This window comes from Chiloscyllium punctatum, chromosome 3 (genome assembly GCF_047496795.1).
Source record: "Chiloscyllium punctatum isolate Juve2018m chromosome 3, sChiPun1.3, whole genome shotgun sequence".
NCBI classification, from domain to species: domain Eukaryota; kingdom Metazoa; phylum Chordata; class Chondrichthyes; order Orectolobiformes; family Hemiscylliidae; genus Chiloscyllium; species Chiloscyllium punctatum.
In genome coordinates, this window is record NC_092741.1 from 77,174,860 (window position 1) to 77,195,785 (window position 20,926).

The following is a 20,926-nucleotide window of genomic DNA, read 5'->3' on the forward strand; positions in this document are numbered from 1 at the left end:
TGGACACAGTATGTATGAGCTTTAATGTAGTCTCATTGATATTATCCAGTTATTCCAGAACAAGTCATGTCATACCTTTGATAGGAGGATTGCTTTGGCTGGAATGTATTCAAAAGTGCAAGTGAAGGAAAACTTACAAAAAACTGCTGACGCTAAGTTTGCCCTTAATGTACATCCACAGTACAGTTTCAAAACAATGTCATAAGGATACAATTGCAATTGTTATGGATGCTTTGCATACATGAAATTAACAAATTGGAAGCATTTCCTATGGCTGACCATGTAAAAAGTTACCAACTTTGTTCCCACATTGCCTCCAGGAACATGGCATGTAGTTATGACATTCACATTGATTGGCAGCTCCTGTTACCCTTAATGGGCAGCTTGTCTTTGAGACCTAACAAACTATCGCAAATAGAGTCCTCCAGTGTCTCGCTTCACCCACCAAATTTCCTGAGGACTAACTAAAGAAACAGGGTGTTCTATTTACTTGAGGACCAGTAGATGTATTTCTAAACAATAGTGTTGCCTTCCAAACCACAAAGCTTCAGGCTGCAAATGCTAAATCGTGGACGTTTTTCACGTTGGATGCTTACTTCTGTTATAAAATTATGCTGATCTCAGAAAAACATGCAGTTATGTGAACAGTGGATCAGAAGGGTATTCTGTTCACATTGATTAGTATCTCATCAAATCTGATTTTTAATAGAAACTATATTTGAGTAGAGAATAAAGATGAGCAAAAATGGATTTATTGAAATAATTTCTAGAAAATCACACCGTTAATCTTAAACAGTGAGTTATTATAATTATAATTCTATGCTTTCCCAATGGTAGAATCAATACAATATTACCTAAATCCTTTAACAAAATTGGACATAACAGAGGATTCAATACTGTCAACTTTGAATTTGTTTCCACCAGTTTGTATGGCCAATATATTTGATTTTGCATGAAACTGATAACATTAGGATTGCATATCCAACAGAAACAATTAACATCAAAAATGTTGTACAAAAATAACAGCATGCATTATATAACTGTAAGTGCAAGAACTATCACAATTTATAAATGACCAAATCATTCTATAGCCACCAATCCATAAAAACACAAATGCAAAAAAAATTGTTCTTTTACAAATAGTTTTCATAACTCAAATGTAGATTTGTCAATTTAAGAGTATTATATATTATTTAGTCATTTCATGATATAAACATTAGTAAGTACATTTTTGAAATTAACATGTTTCATGATAATCGTCAAACAAAGCCTAAAATGATTAAGCATATTGTATGTACTCAGCCAAAGCTGTCCACGTTGGCCACAAACACAGGACAGGGTCAAACTCTCATACTTACAAACTAACTTTAATTAGTTTTGAGACATGCAGTTGATTTAAGTTTCCTATTACACTAATTTGCATATAATTATATTTTAAAATATCTTGTAATAACCAGCTAAACATTTCAGAATGGACTTCTGTTTCAGTTTGCATTAAAAGGTCTTGACAGAATTAAGTGTATAATAGGATACAATTTTTAATATAGCTGAAAATGGCTTTGTCACAAAAAAGTATTGATATCAAAATGCCTTGTACATCTCTATGACTCTATTGAAAAGAATTCAAAATGTGCCAGTTTGGTCTTAGTGATAAAATAGTGCTTAATTTACCAGCGTCTTTGAAGGTCCATATGTAACCACAACTAGCAGAAACTCTCAATGATCTGATCTGGTTTCAGAATCGGTTTCTGGAGCAATATTTTTTACAACAATCTCAAATATGGAAACTTCATCTGTGCCAAATATAGGTGCAACTGTATTTCCTCAATACTTTGGGCTGGTTTTGCCTTGTTCCGTTCTTATCCACTGCCTTACTTCTAGTATCCCCACACAGATGTAATGTTGGGGAGAAAACAAAACATTCGAGCCCTTCAATCTCCTAACTCTCACCATATGCTGTTCATCACCACCATTAACATCAGACCTTTGCTCACTGGCTTACATTACCTGTGCCCCCATCCGCTACCACCACCCTAAACCTCCATCCCCAGCTTGCTAACATTGCTCACCTGCCTCCTGCCTTGTGGAGTGGGTAAACAACAATGCATATTTAACATTTTCATCCTTTTTTTCAAATCGTTCACTGGCTTTCCTATATTCTTAATCTCCATCAGTCCGATATTTTCAGACATCTGTACTTCTCTAAATCTCATTTACTCCAGGACTGGTAGCTGTCCTTTCATCTGTGTCAATCCAAGGTATGGAATTCTCAACATAAACCATTGTGCCTCCATCTCACTATCCTCCTTTAAACTCAAGTTCAACTAAGCTTTTGCCTCTCTGCATCAAGATCTCTTTATGTCGTTCAGGTTATGTTTTGCTTTAGACTACCTATCTGAAGTACCTATTAATATTTTCATGTTTTGGGCATGATATAATCACTACATAATAATTATGCTCAGTTGATTTTGAGAAAAAGGTGTTGAAAAATCCACTGCAACATAACTTAAGTCGCTACATTTACACCCTTTTAAAAATGGCAATTCTACCACCAGTAAATCAATTTTTTTTCATCAAGCTAGTAGAATGGAAGTATTTTTAATTTACAACAATGGCCAAGACCATCTTACACATATAAAACTTCTCATAATTATTGTTGCTCATTGATTATTCTTACTTCAGTGCAATGTGCCCATCAAAATTATCTTGCCTTTAACATACCAGTACTTCTGGAATCTAAGATATACATTTCTACTTTCACAGTGAGAGGAGATCCAGGAATGCCTGGACCACCGGGACCTCCAGGATCCCCTGGACCTCCAGGGCAAGCTGGATATCCAGGAAAGCCAGGTGTTGGGTTGATGGGACCCCCTGGAAGTCCAGGACAACCAGGACCACAAGGACTAACTTTAAAGGGAGCTCCAGGCCTTCCAGGAGCACCAGGACCTGAAGGGAGAATAGGGTATCCTGGACAAAAAGGCGATAAAGGAATTCAAGGAATTCAAGGGCAAAGGGGTAGTCCAGGCCCTCCAGGAAATCCTGGACCAGCCGGATTGTCTGTTATTGGTAAACCTGGCCCACAAGGGGCAGTAGGATCTCCAGGAGTACCAGGATTACCTGGAGCAAAGGGACATCCAGGTTATCCAGGCCTCCCTGGTCAAAAGGGGGATAAAGGAATTGGAATTCCAGGGACTGCAGGTGAAAGAGGGCTGCCTGGGCTACCAGGGGCACCGGGAACTCCAGGACCAGCAGGATTAACTACAGCAGGTGTGCCTGGTCTTCCTGGTGACCCAGGTAAAAAAGGTGAAATGGGACCACCTGGCCCATCAGGTTTCACTGGAGCACCGGGTCACAAAGGACTACCAGGACCACCTGGACCAATTGGAATAGGAAAGCCTGGAGCTGCTGGTGTACCAGGAATGCAAGGGCCACCTGGTTTGAAGGGTCATCCTGGTATCCAAGGTTTGCCTGGGGCACCAGGACTGCCAGGTATTGGAAAACCAGGTGTGCCAGGGCTGAAAGGAGAACCTGGCCCCGTAGGTTATCCTGGGTATCCTGGAAAGAAAGGTGAGATGGGACAAACGGGCAAGCCAGGAGACCCTGGTTTAGTGGGACCAGCCGGTCTACCAGGAGCACAGGGCCCGAGAGGTTTACAAGGAATTCCTGGCGCTCCAGGAGATAAAGGTGCACAAGGACATATGGGTGCACAAGGGTATCCTGGAGCAAAGGGTGACAGAGGGGCAACTGGCGTTCCGGGAATGTCAGGGTCTCCTGGGAAATCAGGTTCACCAGGGCTACCAGGATCAGTTGGGCCAGCTGGTCAAAAAGGTGACATTGGTCTCACTGGCCCACCTGGGAAACCTGGAAATCCTGGTTCTCCTGGTCCTCAGGGCCCATTAGGTTTTCCAGGTGCAATCGGGTTGAGAGGGCCAGCAGGAATACCTGGCCATAAAGGTTTGCCTGGGTTGCCTGGATCGCAAGGGCCTCCTGGACTAAATGGTGCTCCAGGAAAACCAGGATTACCAGGTCCTCCAGGTCTCATTAGCAGAGAAATAACGAAAGGGCCAGCAGGGACACCAGGACCAACAGGGGCAGCAGGTCCTCCTGGTCCACCAGGCCTTCCTGGTCCACCAGGTTTACCTGGTGAAATCTATGTACAACCAGAGAAATCAGTACAGCCACCACCTGGATTACTGAGCCCTGTTCCAGCTTTTACAGCCATTCTTTCTAGGGCATATCCACCAGTAGGGCAACCAATAGTATTTGACATTCTAGAGACCAATTCAAATAATAACTATGATCCATCATCTGGTGTTTTTACATGTGAAGTACCAGGGCTTTATCACTTTAGTTACCATGTACAAATCAAGGGGGCGAGTGTTTGGGTTTCATTATATAAAAACGGAAAACCCATACTGCAAACATATGATGATTACACAAAAGGATATGTGGATCAAGCCTCAGGAAGTGCTATAGTACACCTACGTGAAAATGACCAAGTCTACATATTATTACCTTCAGAGGAAGCTAACGGTTTATATTCATCTGATGAGAAACAGTCATCCTTCTCAGGGTTTTTAATTAGCCCCTCATGATTTACTCAGATTGCAGGGTTTTATTTCAATGAATCAAACTAAGTTTGCTGAAGGTGTTTCTTAATTGATAAACAATGTACCTTCATTAAGAAATTATTTGGAACTAAAATTCACACAAGTATAGCTGTTCCACCAATTTTATTTTCCTACATTTAACATATGTCCTTGAGTCATCTATCTTTATCATATAAATATGGCACATATAGCACTATACTGGTGTGATGACACATACTGTATCAGAAATAAATACTGCACTTTTATAACTTTTAAGCTCATGAAGAAACGGGTTATCCACTGTTCATGAGCAAAAATGCTGTTCAATTCATGTTACACGGTTATGTTCTTTTCTATGTAAACATCTTTGTTGAAAATGTCAAAGCAAGAAGTGCATTTTGAAAATATGGGATCATTCTTTAACCATGCTCACTGCTTTCCACCTATTTTAGAGACTGTAGTCTTCCAAATTTTCAAACCAATGCTTCAAAATTCTCTTTTCCTTTGTTTCTAGATTTCATAATATTACCACTCTTACTTCCATTTCATCATTGGTATATGCCACTTTATTATTCATAGATTTTTACTTATGTAGTTTATAACACATGTTCAGAGTGAAAGTATTTAAGTGTATTTATTCAAAAGTAAATGTAAATATTTTTTTCTAATGATTAACATTTTTCAATGTATAAAAATGTTCTTTATATTGTATGTTGTTGAATCATACAGATCTGAAATGTCCATGATTTGATCTATGCTCTCTGCAATCATCATTAGCCAGTTTGCAATGAAAACATCATTACTGACCTCAGGGATAGAATTGAGGGCGACTGGGGAGCATTGCAATGAGATGGGTGGCAGTGCTGGTGTTTAGTGGAATTTAGTGCAGCAGGTCTCCTAATCTAAAGCAGTTTAGTGAACACTCCTAGACCATGTGCTTAGTTATCATGTCAACCTAGTAAAACAACCAAAGTAGTACACTCAAGCTGCACAGAGATAAAGAATGATCAACTGATTGATGTATCAGAGGACTCCTGGCAACCATGAGACTAAATCTTGGATGAATCATCATCTTCAGATGGAGAAAGAAAATTTGGAATAGAAAGATTGTATCAATAGTTTCAAAAAGTGCAACTTTTACATCGTAAAATGTAACTTACTCCTACTACATGAACTGTTAATATGAGCTGTCAAATAATTTTGTGGAACTGGAATTAAACAGATTTATTTATCTGAAACAAACTTCCAAATTTTCTTTTACAATAAAACTGGCAAATTGTAACCTCATGAACAAAACTGTTCTCTGTGTTAAACTCAACATGCTTCAGTTATAATTAAGCTTCCACACCTGAAAAATCTACAGAGGTTCAACCTGTTAATCCACACAACTGCAATGACGGCATAGTGGAATTTCAGGGGTCAAGTTTGACAGAAGTAGGCTCACAAAGTGGACCTATACTGGACTTGGCTAACAGATATCAAATGTGAACTGAACTATATTCAACAATAATGCCTCCAGGACAAACCAGACTGCCGACATTCAGTGTTTGGGCTCATGGAAAACGGTCAACTGGGCCAACATTTATGACGTCAGCATGATTTTAAGTCCTCCAAGACAGGTAAAGGAGGAAAAAAATACACTCTCTCATTTAAGAAAATCAATGCTTTTTTCCTATATTACAATATTACCACGTTCTTGTGTCTTCATATTGGAATTAAAAATCTTTGGCCTTGCCAATTTTAAAAGTAATTGTCTTCAACAGCGCTGAACGATTCAAGTCCAACTGTGGATTTGAATATTACAATCCACAAAACTCCTTGAAGCAGAGATACCCAGGTTTTCAAGCCAGCAAGTCACCTCTTGGACAACACTGCTACATAGAAGGAGAATCATACCCTATCCAATAAAAGATGTGTGACACACATCTTTCTGCTATATTAAGTACATACTATAACTTCTGTTTCTCTCTTCAGACAAACTATTCAAATTAAAACGTCTTGCCTTGAAACGAACAAAACACCACTAATATGATATATATGAATGAGCAAACTGATCATGATACACCATTAATATAATTTCAAAATTTTCAATATCATGAGCATGCTGGATAAAAGTAGATAGGGAGTTTCTGCTTCTAGAAAGAAGGGCAAGTGAGCTCAAGTCTAAAGTGATCTGCAAAAGCAGTAAAGGTGAAGTGAGGAAAAACCTTTCCAAACAGCGAGCAATTAGGGTCTGGAATGCACCGCCTGGATGTGTGGAGGAGGCAGGTTCAATTGAGGCATTCAAAAGGCCAATGGATAACTATTTGCATAAAAATAATGTATAAGAGTATGGGGAAAAAGCAGGAGTTTTAGCACTGAGTTGTGACATTCAACCAGCTGGTGCAGGCAAAATGGATCAAATTGGCCTCTTCCTGTGCAGTAACTCTTCTGTGATTTTCTAATAATACAATTTTTTGACTGGGCTGAATTGAATAGAGCTGATCACTCTTGGGGAATGTATATATCATGCAAAGTAATATTTATTAACATCTATTGCAACATCACATACTAAAAATTAGAAAACACACAAACGTATTTTATAAAATCAGCTTGAATGTGGTAAAAGAAAACATTAGTGTTTTAAGTTTTAATTTACTGGAAACACTTCAAAATTTTATTTCTTTCGAAATAAAGATCATGGGATCATTATTTTTAGATGGTGACAACTGTCTAAGCCTGAAAAAGGGCCCATTGACAGGTTCAGCTTGGTGGGGAAGCAACTGGGCAGGTACTTTAATCAAGCTACACTAGGACTTTTATTTTAACTTTGTTTAATTAAGATGCTGATTGAAGTTCATGAGGTCATTAATTCATGCAATTGGAAGTTATTTTAGTGAACAACACCAAAGTTCAATGATTTGATAATAAGTAAGAGAGCTAAATTAAATGACACAATGAATAGCTTGTTAACAGGACATAAAAACCAGCTTCAAAATAATAATATATGATAGTGGAATGGCTGCAATCATCAAACTTCTGGAAGTCCCTACCTTGCCCAAAAAGCTACGTTCTCTTTCCACTGATTCCATGATCTTTGCAGCTCTTGTTGAGTGCAGCTGTCACTGTTGATTGCAGCTTGGTCTCTAAGCTCTGGAATTCCCCCTCTAAACTCCTGTGCGTCCTTGCTGCTCTGCTCTTTTAAATGCCAGAATAAAAGTCACGTTTTTAACCAAGTTTTTGTCCTATCCGAACATGCTCTATGGTTAGTGCCTGCATTTCTTTGTGTGTGCTTGCAATGCTCCTTGGAATATCGTTTGATGCTGTCCATGCTGTATAAGTATGTTCTGTTTGACAATGAGTTTGAATGTTGCTACGATGCTAACAAAGATCATGAGGAAGTTTGAGATTGGATAAAAAAAATGATGAGGTAAAACTGATTGATCAAACCCAGAAGGCATGTGTGAAGGCAGAAGAAGCTAATAGTAAGTAAATATCATTCAAGTTGGGCTATTGAACCCAAGGTTTAGACAAAATACATAAATTTTATAGTATATTTTGAATAAAGTACATCATCATAGAAAGTGACCTTCTCAATATTTACCCAGATAAGAGAATAAAGAAAAAAATGTTAGTAGACCTTAATGCGGCATACAGAGGGAATAGTACTCTATTGGAAATCTCTGGTCCAACATTCTCAAGTGTTGAGAGAAATCGAGAAATCATGGGTGACCAAGAGGAGGAGCGGCAAAAGAGAAAAGGTTGCTCATAGTCAGACATCTTATCCAACCTAGACTGTAACTTGCGATTTGTCAGTCATTTGATTTGTTTTCTCTATAACTGGTGTGCTATATTCCATGTGAAACACTGATTGACCTCTTACCATATTTCTCTCAGCCAAATCTGACCAGTTGCTCAGACAGTGATACCTCTCAAAGAAAAAGATAAAAGTTAATACTTTTTAAAATTTGTTTATCTGACTTCACCGTCAATTACTAGGCCAGTATTTATTGCCCATTCCTAAATGCCTAGAATGCAGTTAAGAAGCAACCACAGACCAAGGTAAGGATGGTACGTTTCCTTCCCTAAAGGGCATTAATCATTCAGATGGGTTTTTACAACAATTAACAGCAGTCACCATTGATTTTTTATGCCAACTTTTGCAATCCTGTCATCATTGGATTCAAACCTACATTCTCATATTAGGAGAAAGTGAGGACTGCAGATGCTAGATAGAGTTTAAACATTGTAGTGCTGGAAAAGCACAGTCAAGTCAGTCAGGAAGCATCCGAGGAGCAGGACAGTCCCGTTTCGAGCAAAAGCTCTTTACCAGAAATGCTGCATAAGCTTTGTATCAGAATTCCCAAAATATTAACCAGGGCTCAGTTCTGAATATTAGGCCTGGTATAGTCCCTCCCTTGTTGGGCTATGTACTAGTTGAAAAGGTTGTCTGGACGCAATTAAAAAAATTATGCTCCCTCCCTGCCTTGCACAATGTAACTATCCCAGATAATAATTTGCAAAGTAAAGTCATTAATTCTGCTTTATTGTTCTTATATTCTTCTGAAATTTGATATTTAACCCTCTGTTGTTACCTGACTGAAGCTCTTTGGTATCCACCCAACAGCATGTTTTTGTGGGGTTTTTTCCAGCCACATTGGAATAATCCACAGATTACAATCTTTGAAGGTCTGCTTCACAATTTCTAACCTGACTCCCTGAAGTCTGCTGCAGGACCTCATTTCTCTTTCTTCCTGTGTACTGGTCCCGATATGGTGCATGACCTCTGGCTGACCACCCCGCCCATTAAAATTGCCCTGGATTCTGTGATATCCTTGACCCTGCCACCTGGGAGATAACAAACCATCTCGGGATCATTCCATTGGCCCTAAAAGCCCCTGTCTACTCCATTCATTCACAAGTCCACGATCACCACTGACCCTCCACATTTCTTCCACCAGCAGCTGGATCACCCATAATGTTATTGCCTCGACCGTGTCTGTTCTCCATAGTCGAACCATCGTTCTCACTGTTCACAACAGTGAAAAATAATGCAGCTGGGGGATGCACCGATTGTCATCTTCCATCTGACAGCTTCCTATTTCCTCTCTGCCTGCACTTCCTGAAACAACAGGGTGACCACATGCTGAACCACACTTTCCATGAAACTCTCAGTCTGATGAATGCACTGTCGTGCCCCCAGCTACTGCTCAAGCTCCAAAGTCCAGAGCTTACATTGTTCCAACAGCATACACCTCTTGTGCATATGATCATCCAAACGAGCCGGGAACATTTAGGAGAGTCTTGATATCATGAGGTATTAAAAAAGCTCTTTGCAACCAAGGATTTGAACAGCTAGATGTGATTCTCACTCAGAAATATCAAGAGTCTTGTTTGCATGCATTTATATCTGTTTACTACCCAAGCTTGTTTCATGTATACATATTTTCCTGTCCTCTCTTTTGTGGCAGAGAGAAACAGGATGGCGACAATTGCCAATATGGAGGTCTGGGCTGATAACTAGTGGCTCCAGCTCACCACTTGCTCCTCTGTGCCTTCAGCTTGGACACAGTTCCCAACACTTCTGGGCACCCTCCCTGTGCAGCAACTGCCTGCACCCTCCACCCACAGAGGTTGGCATCAGATATGCACCAACCTCACCACATCCTTGTGGTACACCTCCAAACCACTTAGAATACAGTTATCCATTTCAATGCTGTACTTTGGAACGTTCCAACTACTTTCACTGCCATTAGGCTGCCAGGAAGCTTTGTACAGAGACAGGCAACCATCTTGTACATTACTGCTGGTTGCACCTCAAGGATTTGCACTTGCTTTCTCAGTGCTCACCCACTTCACGGCTACTTGGATGCTCATAGCAGCTTGGCTTTACATTTCCTTTTTGCATTTGACACCCTCAGCCAAAGCCTGAAAGCTCACAGTCTGTTGATGCAAAGCTGCAATTCTGACACAAAGCTAGGCATCCTATGATAGTTGTCAGCAATGATCAAAGTGGTGGACATGATGCTGTACTAGACCACGCCACATTAATGTCAGACCTAATAATTCGATAGGGACACCCAAGGAACAAACCAACTTGGGAGTTTTGTTGGAGGCAGGCTAGATTACCAGGCTGACCCTGCACAGCACACTGTCAAATGCAAACTTTACTGCCTTTCATCCTCATCTGAATCTCAAATACTCAATGGAAATGGAAAATGGCTGCATCCACTTGTGGAGTGAGTGGAGTTAAGTGATTTATCATGTGGGGTGCATGTGAGAGTGAAATGAGACCCTTTAAGGGGCATCCACTCTCTCAGTATACACTGAAGACAGATTAAACATAGTACCCTGCATATGAAACACAGTCAGTGCCCAACTGTGGTCACAAGTAAGACTGACTACATCACTGGCCTTTGCAGGGTGTTTCTGACTGGGTCAGCATATACTCTCTGTCCCAAGTTGTACTTAAAAATGTGGTAGTGAGCTGCTTCCTTGACCGCTGCAGTCCAAGATTTTGAAACTTAGAGCTCGTTAGGCCACTTCAGAGGGCAGTTCAGACTCAACCACAGTGCTGTAGCTCTCTGGAGTCACAGACAGGCCAGACCAGATCAGGATGACAGATTTCCTCCCCTAAAAGGACATCAGTATTTGACAGTGGTTCCATGATCATCATTTGATTTTAATTCCTGGTATTTAATGAATTCAAATTTCACCATTTGCCAAGAGGGATTCGAACCAGTGTCTCCAGAACATGAACTAAGTTTCTGGATGAATAGTTTAACAATAATATTATTATGCCATCATCTCCTGGAAGGTCAGTACCACCCTCATGACCTGTCCCACCTGTCAATCTTCCAACTTTCGCTCCACTTTCCTCTCCGATCTATCACTTATACCCCCACCTCCATCCACCTATTGCACTCTCAGCTACCTTCTCCCCAGCCCATCCCCCTCGCATTTATCTTTCCACCCCCGAGGGTCCCAACCTCATTCCTGATGAAGGGCTCCAGCCTGAAACATCGATTTTCCTGCTCCTTGGATGCTGCCTGACCTGCTGTGCCTTTCCAGCAACACACTCTCAACTCTGATCTCCAGCATCTGCAGACCGCATTGACTCCTACATGTTCTCATATACAATGGAGGCTTTTTGGGTGCTATTGGCCAGTGGGGAGTGGGAAGGGGAGGGGGGCACAAGATTTCAGTAATCAGACAGCACTTAAACTCTCCTAACCAGATTTGAGTGACCGTACATCAGAATATCCAATGCACACCCCCCCCTCCCTTTTGTGTAGTCCTCCAAGTGCCTTATGATGTGGACTATGCTAAGCCATCATTTCAAAGATGATGTGAATACCGAGTGTGCAGTTCACGACGGACCTGTTCTGTTTCTGACAGTCTTCATACAGGCTCACTGGAACCATGACCAGTGGGTTAGTGTCACTGTGAAACATACAGATGAGTTGAGGCAAAACAAATATGTTAGCAAGCCCAGGACTACGAGCAACCTCCAGTGGCTGCTGAATAGGCTAAAGAAGTCATAGCAGAAAGTCCCCTCAGGATGTGGAGGTGCTACAAGATTGCCAGAGTCGATTGTCCTTGATGCTACTTTCTCCAGACGTGCAAGGCTGCTACACATGGAGGACATCCAAGTCATGGTTCACAGAACGATTCCAACTGTTGGAGGAGGACTTGCAAACTGAAGGGGTGAGTGGCCCCTTCAGGAATTAAGAAACTGAAGGAATTAAGGGCTACGGGGAGAACGCTGGTAAGTGGAGCTGAAATGCGCATCAGCCATGATTGAATGGCGGAGTGGACTCGATGGGCCGAATGGCCTTACTTCCACTCCTATGTCTTATGGTCTTATGGCCATCCTTGCCTTGTGGCTAAGGTGCAGTTGCTCTAAATTTCATGCAACTGAATGCTTTCAAGGATTCTCAATCCCACAGAAGTATCAAGGTTGTTACTGACCCAACCTATGTCAGATCAGATTGCCTTATCTCATTTGCTTGTGCCATAGTTAGTGCCACAGTCCAGGCAGTAGGTTTTGCCAACATAGCTAGCTTCCCCAAGGTGCACGGCAATATGCCTCACTCATTTCGGCGACATGGCATCAAGGATGATAGGGAAATACAGGAGGCCCAAAGTCTAAGTCATAAGGGGACCTTCAGCTGTGTCTGACTAATGAAATAGCCCCTTGAAACACTTCACATTGCACACAAACATAGCTCATTTCATGAGGCAGACAATAACATATTCCATCATTCCAGGAGTGCTGGCAGACATTTTTTTGTTTCCACTGTGTATTTGTCATTTGGATAGGGATAGAATGCATGATATGTACTGCTTCCTTGCACTCTCTCTTGATTCCATTAGTTCTGAGCTTCCCTATGTTTCCACGCAATTCTTTCACTTAAGTCTTTATCACCCCACATTAGTCCCTGAGCTCCTGGCCTGCAACCCAGCCATGTCAACTATCCTTTTAAACACAGCCCCTCTGTTTAAACCAGGGTGGTGGTGCCTGTTTATATCCCTTCCCGCAGTAACCCTTGTACTCTGATACAGAAAGGAGTTGCCCCCTTCAGAATTATTGTTCAATTTGTTTCTTAGTATGCTGCCTCTAAGCCCGACAACTAACTTCCCAAAGTTGCCCTCAACATCAGCGTCCTGTGATAAGACCCCTTTCAGTGAACAGATCACTTTTTTTAAAGATTAGATTCCCTACAGTATGGAAACAGGCCCTTCGGCCCAACAAATTCACACCGACCCTCCGAAGAGCAACCCACCCAAACCCGTTCCCCTACATTTACCCCTGACTATTGCACCTAACATTACAGACAATTTAGTATGGCCAATTCACCTAACCTGCACAGCTTTGGACTCTTGTACTGGTCAAGGCCAATCCCATTGAGTAACTTGCAAGAACAGCCACAAGTGATGATTGACCAAACTTCTAACTGATCTCTGTGCAGTTCCCAGATTGAATTACTGATAATCTCTGGACTGACCAGGCCAAACCCCAAGACTGTAACACTACTGAATCCCTGACCTTGATTGCCCCCAAGCCACTGGACTCATTTCAGACAATGCTCCAGACTCATGTCAGTCACTGTTGACTTCGTTAAGAATGATTTTCCTTAGACGTGGAGACATAGCCATTTGATAGACGCAATAAGTGCGTTTACTGCATAAGCTGCTGGCACATACTGTGGATGTAATGTTGATGTAGCATGGTGCCATAAATCCCCTTGTCTGGTGAATGCTGGAAAACATGATATATTTTCTGACATTGTGCCTCACTAAGAGGTAAGGCAAGACACAGATACTGGGGGCTAAATGTTTGAATGTTGCAACAATGTGCAATAAAACAAAGAAAGGCAAGGCAGCGATGCTAACATCATCCAAGTTAGTGCAAAGTGAGAAAGTGCTATCAAACCAAGCTGAAAGCCCTTGTGTGTGTCAGGCTCCAATGCAGTAAAAGAATGCCTGTTCTGTGCACAAGTGGCCTGGCAGCACCATTACAATGGAAGATGCTGATATGCGCCATTATGCAGGACAGTAATGATTAACTATAATAAATGAGAGCTGGAGATATGCCATGATGACATGGTGAGGCTGCTGCATGTCCAATGCTACCCTCCTTGGGGGAGGATGTAGGCATGCGTTGATCATGATGCTCGTCCTTAGATTATGGGGAATGCTGGACAAGATGGAGGCCCCAAGGGATTGGAAAACTGGAGTTGCAAGGTAACGGCACAGATTTCCATTACGGAGATTGGCAGTATCTCATTTCTTTCCACTGCCGAATAAAATAAAAACATTTTAATACAGATGAACAGGCCTACTGCTGCTTACTAGCAAGACCTGCACCTCACTGTTAAAACCTTGGTTTGAAAATTGGGTCTTCTTTCCTTGCTATCTCTTTTTTTTGTTCTCACTGTTCTTCACCGACTGACATGGCATTGCCCACATTGATATGAGGCTAAGATTCCATTCTCTGTCACTGAAGTGGAGAAAATAGCAAATTCAGGCACAAATATTTCAAAGAAAGGTTACAGGGCTTTTTGCAACATGTAACTTGGCAAGAAGCAAACCTCATAATAAACTGGGTGAAATAGGCAGCTGAATAGGTTCTGCAGAAAGAGAAGATAAAAGAAAGGTGATGGGGCCAAGATTAACTAAAGGGGTGCACATTTTCGGCCAAACGTGCTGCTCATGTTCCTAACTTTCCGATGTTCTAACCACCAATTTAAACAATTTGGTTTAAAAATATTTGGCAACATAAAAAGTTAAAAATATAGCAAGCACACTTAAGAAAAACATTTTTATGTACAAGTTGCTAGGGCACTTCAGCTGTAATAGTTTTCATGCCAAATAGCTAACATTCTAAATAAGTTAAAATGTCAAACCAATTTCCACTGGTTTCAAAAGGCAGTTATTTGCACTAGAAAACAACAGAACCAGTGATCACATTGTCTCCTTTGACTCAGAGGTTATGGGTTTAAGCTGCACTGCAGGACAGTACTGACGTAGTACTGGTTTTTGGTGGGATGTTAAACGAAGATGCCATCTACTTGTTCACCGTGGAACAACATGAATAAAATAGGAAATTCACCCGGTTTCCTTGCTGACATGTGTCTCTTAATAAACACCAGCAAAAACAGATGAATTTGTGAGACCTTGACCTAAGCCAGTTAGTAACCACGACTGTCCACATAACCAAAATGATTCAACTGGGATGGGATGTGGGACTAACTACCCTGAATTTACATAGGGCTCCCCTAATCTTCCACCATAATGATGATGGAGATCAATACTAATTCTGCTCACAACCCCCAAACAAAAATAGCATCAATTTGCTTTTTCTGTTTTTCCTCAGTTTCTGTTGATCCCTCACTGGAGAACCATCTCCGAACAGAAACACCAGGCTTGGATACATGCAAATTTCATCTTATAGCTAACAATTCTGTGGAAAATAGTTACAAAATCACATCCAGCACACACTGCAAATGTTTCTTATATTATTTTTTTTCCCTTAGTGATTTTTCTTGTTTTTTGTAAAGGCGTGAGCATCTAGCATAAAGGGGTTGATTCATGTCCAATTATTAATTCAGTCAAAAAAATTAGTGTGAATATACACAGCTGTACAATTCATGTATTTTAATCCAAAAAAAGTCAAATTGAGGATTCCTCATCTTCAGTTGTTACTATTATCACCATTCATTTAACAAGCATATAGGATGATAAACTTGCCATAACATACAAACTAGAATCGTCATTAAAAGTTACTACAGAGCTACTAAAACAATCTCGTCCCAAATCTCCAAAACAGACAAAACGTTGAAAAGTTTGCTCAGACCTGAGAACAAATACGGGAATCACTGGGCACAATTAAACCAGCACTGCTGCTTTGATACAGTCCGCATATAAATTCTGAACAGTTAGCACCAATTAAAGCTAGCGTTTTTTAAAATTAGCCTGTCGCATTTAAAGAAGAAATCAATCTTGGCTAGAGCAGGTTAAACTGGTCACAATAAAGGGGAAACTAGAAAAACATAGAAAGCACAAGATGACAGAATTGTGGCTCCAAAAACTTACAACGCTGTACTGAAGATGACAGTGCAGGTCTTGGAAAAGAGGAGAGTTGTCATCTATTTAAAAGGTGCCAGGTAGAATTATTTGTTAACAATTCAGGTCTTTTTCAATATATAATTTCAGTTATATCACACTGTAAACTTCTGCTGTAAATTCTGTGTCTTATGATCTTATACTCCACAACCACCTGATGAAGGAGCAACGCTCCAAAAGCTGGTGCTTCAGAATAGACCTGTTGGACTATAACCGAATACTGCTTGGATTGTGTAATAAAATTTAATTTCTAATGTTTATTGAGATGTAGCATTTATTTCAGTAGTATTGTGAAGACTGACACCATGGTAGTCAGCAATAGAAAGTGGATAAGTATCAGACTGACAGGTAATAGGGAAACAGAATTGCATTCATCAGTACCATAATCAGATGTGTCAGTCAGCCGAAGAGTCAAAGAATGTGATGCTGGAAAAGCACACCCAGTCAGGCAGCATCGGAGAAGCAGGAGAGCGGACGTTTCCGGCATATGCCCTTCGTCAGCCAAAGATACTGGATGGGTTCAGTGCCTTTTCCTCTTCCTCAGCTGACCAACATACACATGGTGAAGAGGGCTGTACTTCATAACATTTCATCTGCAAGATGAAACAAGTCTTAAAATATTCTCTGGTGAATACGACTTAAATCATCCAGGGATGTCCAATCAGCAATGCAAACCACCAAAAAGCTTCCACAAACTGTATAACAAGTACCAATTTGTAATTAACCTTGAAGTAGATTTTGATGAGTTTAAATAGGGCTAACAGGAGATCGTCCCTGCTGTTGAATGTATGCTCAGCTGGGTATGGTTAAAGAGGGCGCTTTGATTAGAATGTTCAGGTTGAAAACAAAACTGCTAATGTCAAAACAGCGTCACATGCTGACTGGGGTCACAACTTTATAATCTGCATACCTCTGATGCATGTTCGAAGTGACCACGCAAATACTCTTACAAAAGCTACATCTAACATGGACACGATCAGAAGTGTGATGCTTCTCAGGGATGCCATTTTGGACAAAAACAGCTACCAATAGCACCAAAGATTATGTGCTCGAGGAAGCTTAATTTTCTAACCAAAGGTGTCCTCATCATAAATTGAGGTAATTATTGAGCAAAATCAGCAAGTTAAATTTAAGATCCACTTTCCCTCCATGACAAAAGCAGCAGATTCTGAAGAGGATTATGGACATCTGTTTACAAGGATGGTTCCAACAATGTGACAATTCAGTTATGAGGAAATGGTACAGCAGTTGAGACTACTTCCATGGAATTGAGGAGGTTAAGAGGAGATGTGACATAAGTTTTCAAAATTGTGAGGAGTCTGGACTGAGTGGACAGGGAGAAACTTCCCACTCATGAAAAGATCAAGAACCAGAGGACATGGTTTAGCAAAAGAAGCAAAATGCAAGGGAGAAAAGTTGTTTCATATAGCAGGAAATGCATATTCTGGAAGTGCGATGCAGGCAAGTTCGACTGAGGCATGTGAGAGGGCATAAGATGATTTTTCAAATACAAGCAACACAAGGTTACAGAGTAAAGGCAGGAAATTGGTACTAGATTAGAGTGGTGCTGGAAAAGCACAGCAGGTCAAGCAGCATCCGAGGAGCAGGAAAATTGACGCTTCGGGCAAAAGCTCTAATCTAGACTCTGGTTTCCAGCATCTGCAGTCCTTGTTTTTACCTAGGAAATTGATACTGTTAAAATGCTGAGAGAGCTGGTATACTCATGCAGAGCTGAATGCCTAGTGCATCTTAACCTGAGGTTCTGTAATTCTCTCCACAAAATAATGCTGCATCAATTGAAATTTTGAAGACTAATCAATATGTATTTTTTCCCGTTTAGGCCAGGTTATGAAGGAAATAGATCATTGGCAAATAAATGGAACTAAGGTACAAAACAGACCGTGATGAAAGAGACTCATGGAGCTAAATACTCTGCTCCTATTAATGAATCTAGTTTCCGTTCCTGAGGGCCAAGTCCTTGAATTAAAATGGTGAATCCAGTGGAGAGTCACCAACAATTGTGAGACAGAATTGGATCAGAGAGAAAATACATTGCAATGTTCAACATCAGAATACTGCTTCAATTTTAGTTTAAAAAGCTGAATTAATTTAAGACTGTCCACTGAGTAACAATGCTCTTAGAAGCATTCTCAAAGTTTTAGCTGCAAAATTTTTTAAGTAGCAATTATTTTAAACAAGGGCACCACCAAGTGTTATCCTTCATACATTACAGGAGGTAGATTCAGCAACCTCCATTCTTGGAATACTCAGTCACAAAGTCTGGAACACAATAATTGTAGGGTGTTGAAATATTCTGAACTTAAGATGTCATGAAATCAAGTGACCATAAAAACAACCACAAAATATTAATAGAAAAAATACAAACATTTCTTTATTTAAAACATGAACTAGAATGAGACCAACAATTACACATTTAATTAAATAATATTGATATACACCATAAGAACTTGTGAGTTTTGAACTAAATTACATCTGCAAACTGTGACTGAGTGAGGAAATTACATTCTGAATGAGATGCATAGTATAATTTTTGCAAACACTGCATCATGCTTATTTGATGAATAAGTACATCAGCTTTGTTTTTATTCAGTTTTTTTTTATATTACCAACTCAAAATTACCCTTAGGCACCATTTTAGCATCAAATTCAATCACATTTGTGTTTTGATAAATACTTCACTAATTCCCTAAAATGCAGCTCACATCACATAAGTCAACACTAAAATCCAATCAATTTGTCTCGTTATTCTCTTACACCTCCCTCTTAAGATTTAGTGTTGCTACTTGAAGTACTTCCAACAAAAACAATTTCACCCTTTTTCCTGTACTGAAATAGAAACATGGTGTTTTCAAAAATGTCCAATGTTAGTTAACCTATAAAAAGCAAGAGAAGGAATTACCTGCATTTATGTAATGATTTTCTTAACAACCATACATCTCAAAGTGCTGTAACATCAAAGGACGAACATTCAACTCTAACTGCACTTGTGTCAGAATTGAAATAAGTGAATGAAAGATGATGCAACATGATAGTACAATACAAAGAGTAGCAATATTATCCTGTCACAAATGATTATATTACAGCCATATACCAATAACAGCTAAAATGTCTTCTCTGGAAGGAAATCTACTATCCTTACCTAGTCTGGCCTTCAGATGACTCTAGATCTACACGGTTGACTCGGAACTGCCCTCTGAAGCGATACTAGTAGACACTCAGTTAAAGTGCAATTAAGAATGGGCAATAAAAGCTGGCCTTGTCAGCGATGCCCTCATCCCATGAAAAAAAAAGAAAAACTACTTTTTCAAGATTAAAATATATCATAAATGACAAGCAAGAAAGATCCAGGAATTAATTTTCTGGTCAGTGTCTGTGTGGATATTGCTAACTATATTAAAGTTTACGTACTCCAAATTTCATGCTTCAAACATGTCATACTCCTTCAGCCAAACCAGAACTGCACAGTCCAATATACCATGTTCATTCTTCTTTCAAGTTTATTTCCACATTGGAAAACATGAAAGTAGCATAAAATGAAAATAATAATAATTGCAGTATTAATGCAGTGGGTAACTTTCTTACAAATCCAACCTAAAGAAACATCAAATGTGAAAAATATGCTCACATTTAAGGTTTAAAGAACCTTCAGAGTTATTTTTCATTAATTTATTAACTGCAATAATGTCATATTTATACTGAAAAAGCAAGCCAAAATTCAAAAATAATGCTTTGCATTCCTGATCAGAAAAGAATATTTCAGTTTTTGCTTGCTTTGTTGTTTCATACAGTCATATAGCACAGAAACAGACCCCTTCGGGCCAACTCATACACACAACCAAACATCCCAATCTGACCTCGTCCCATTTGCCAACATTTGGCCCATATCCTTCTAAACCTTTCCTATTCATGTACCCATCCAGATGCCTTTTACATACTGGAATTGTACTTGCCTCCAACCACTTCCTCTAGCAACTCATTCCATAAACGCACCACCTTCTGTGTGAAAAAGTTACAGATTTTCAAGACTACTAATTCTGTTTTCACAAGGCTTCTCGTAGCTTTAAAGCTATAGTACAAACCAATTATCCAACAAGTTTATTCAGGATTGATATGAAAAAGGGACCATAAAAGTCCCGACCAAACTTTGCCAGCAAAAATCTGTTAAATTTGTAAGAGTATCAGTGACGCAAGGGGTATCTGCTTAGTTGAGGACAAGGGGAACATTAATTTGAGTTACCCCTCTGGTTTGCATCCAGAGAAGCCTGATGCTTGTTGGTGTGCACAAGTCTAGGTGTAGAGAAGAAATGTTATAGATGTATCATGTTGTCAAACAGTTTTACTGAAACTCAGAGTTCAGGCTTTTCAGGTGCTACTCGCATTATGATATTTTGCCCATTTAATCAAAACAGATAAGTGTGGGTATTAGCTAATTGGGTAAAGGGAACATTTTCATTGTTTATAATTGATCAAAATTTGTGAAGAAAGTAGTTTCAGAAAGCAATAAGTGGGTGCTTCATAATTCATTATTGAATTCCTCCAAGAGTAGAGCATGAGGAATACTTGCAGCCTGCATGTTTCATGAATTACACAGAATTACACTTAGTGATTATACTTCAATCCACTTTTTTCCATCAAATCCATCGACTATCTTCATACAACCCCTTTCAAATATCTTTCTGTTCCTTTCTCCTTAATCAGGTTTATCTAGC

General features: G+C 39.9%; 2 protein-coding genes across 4 annotated transcripts in view; one reads left to right on the top strand and one right to left on the bottom strand.

Annotated features, from left to right (window-relative positions):
• LOC140453686 (uncharacterized) overlaps positions 1 to 5,148 on the top strand; it is a 60,395-nt gene extending 55,247 nt beyond the window's left edge. Inside the window, exon 7 of the mRNA XM_072548621.1 lies at positions 2,764 to 5,148. Coding sequence (XP_072404722.1) covers positions 2,764 to 4,595 — 1,832 coding nt within the window. The 3' untranslated portion in view covers positions 4,596 to 5,148. The remainder of the gene's footprint in view (positions 1 to 2,763) is intronic.
• The window catches only part of nt5dc1 (5'-nucleotidase domain containing 1), a 554,582-nt gene that overhangs the window by 378,313 nt on the left and 155,343 nt on the right, over positions 1 to 20,926 (bottom strand). The gene's annotated exons all lie outside the window — the stretch shown is intronic.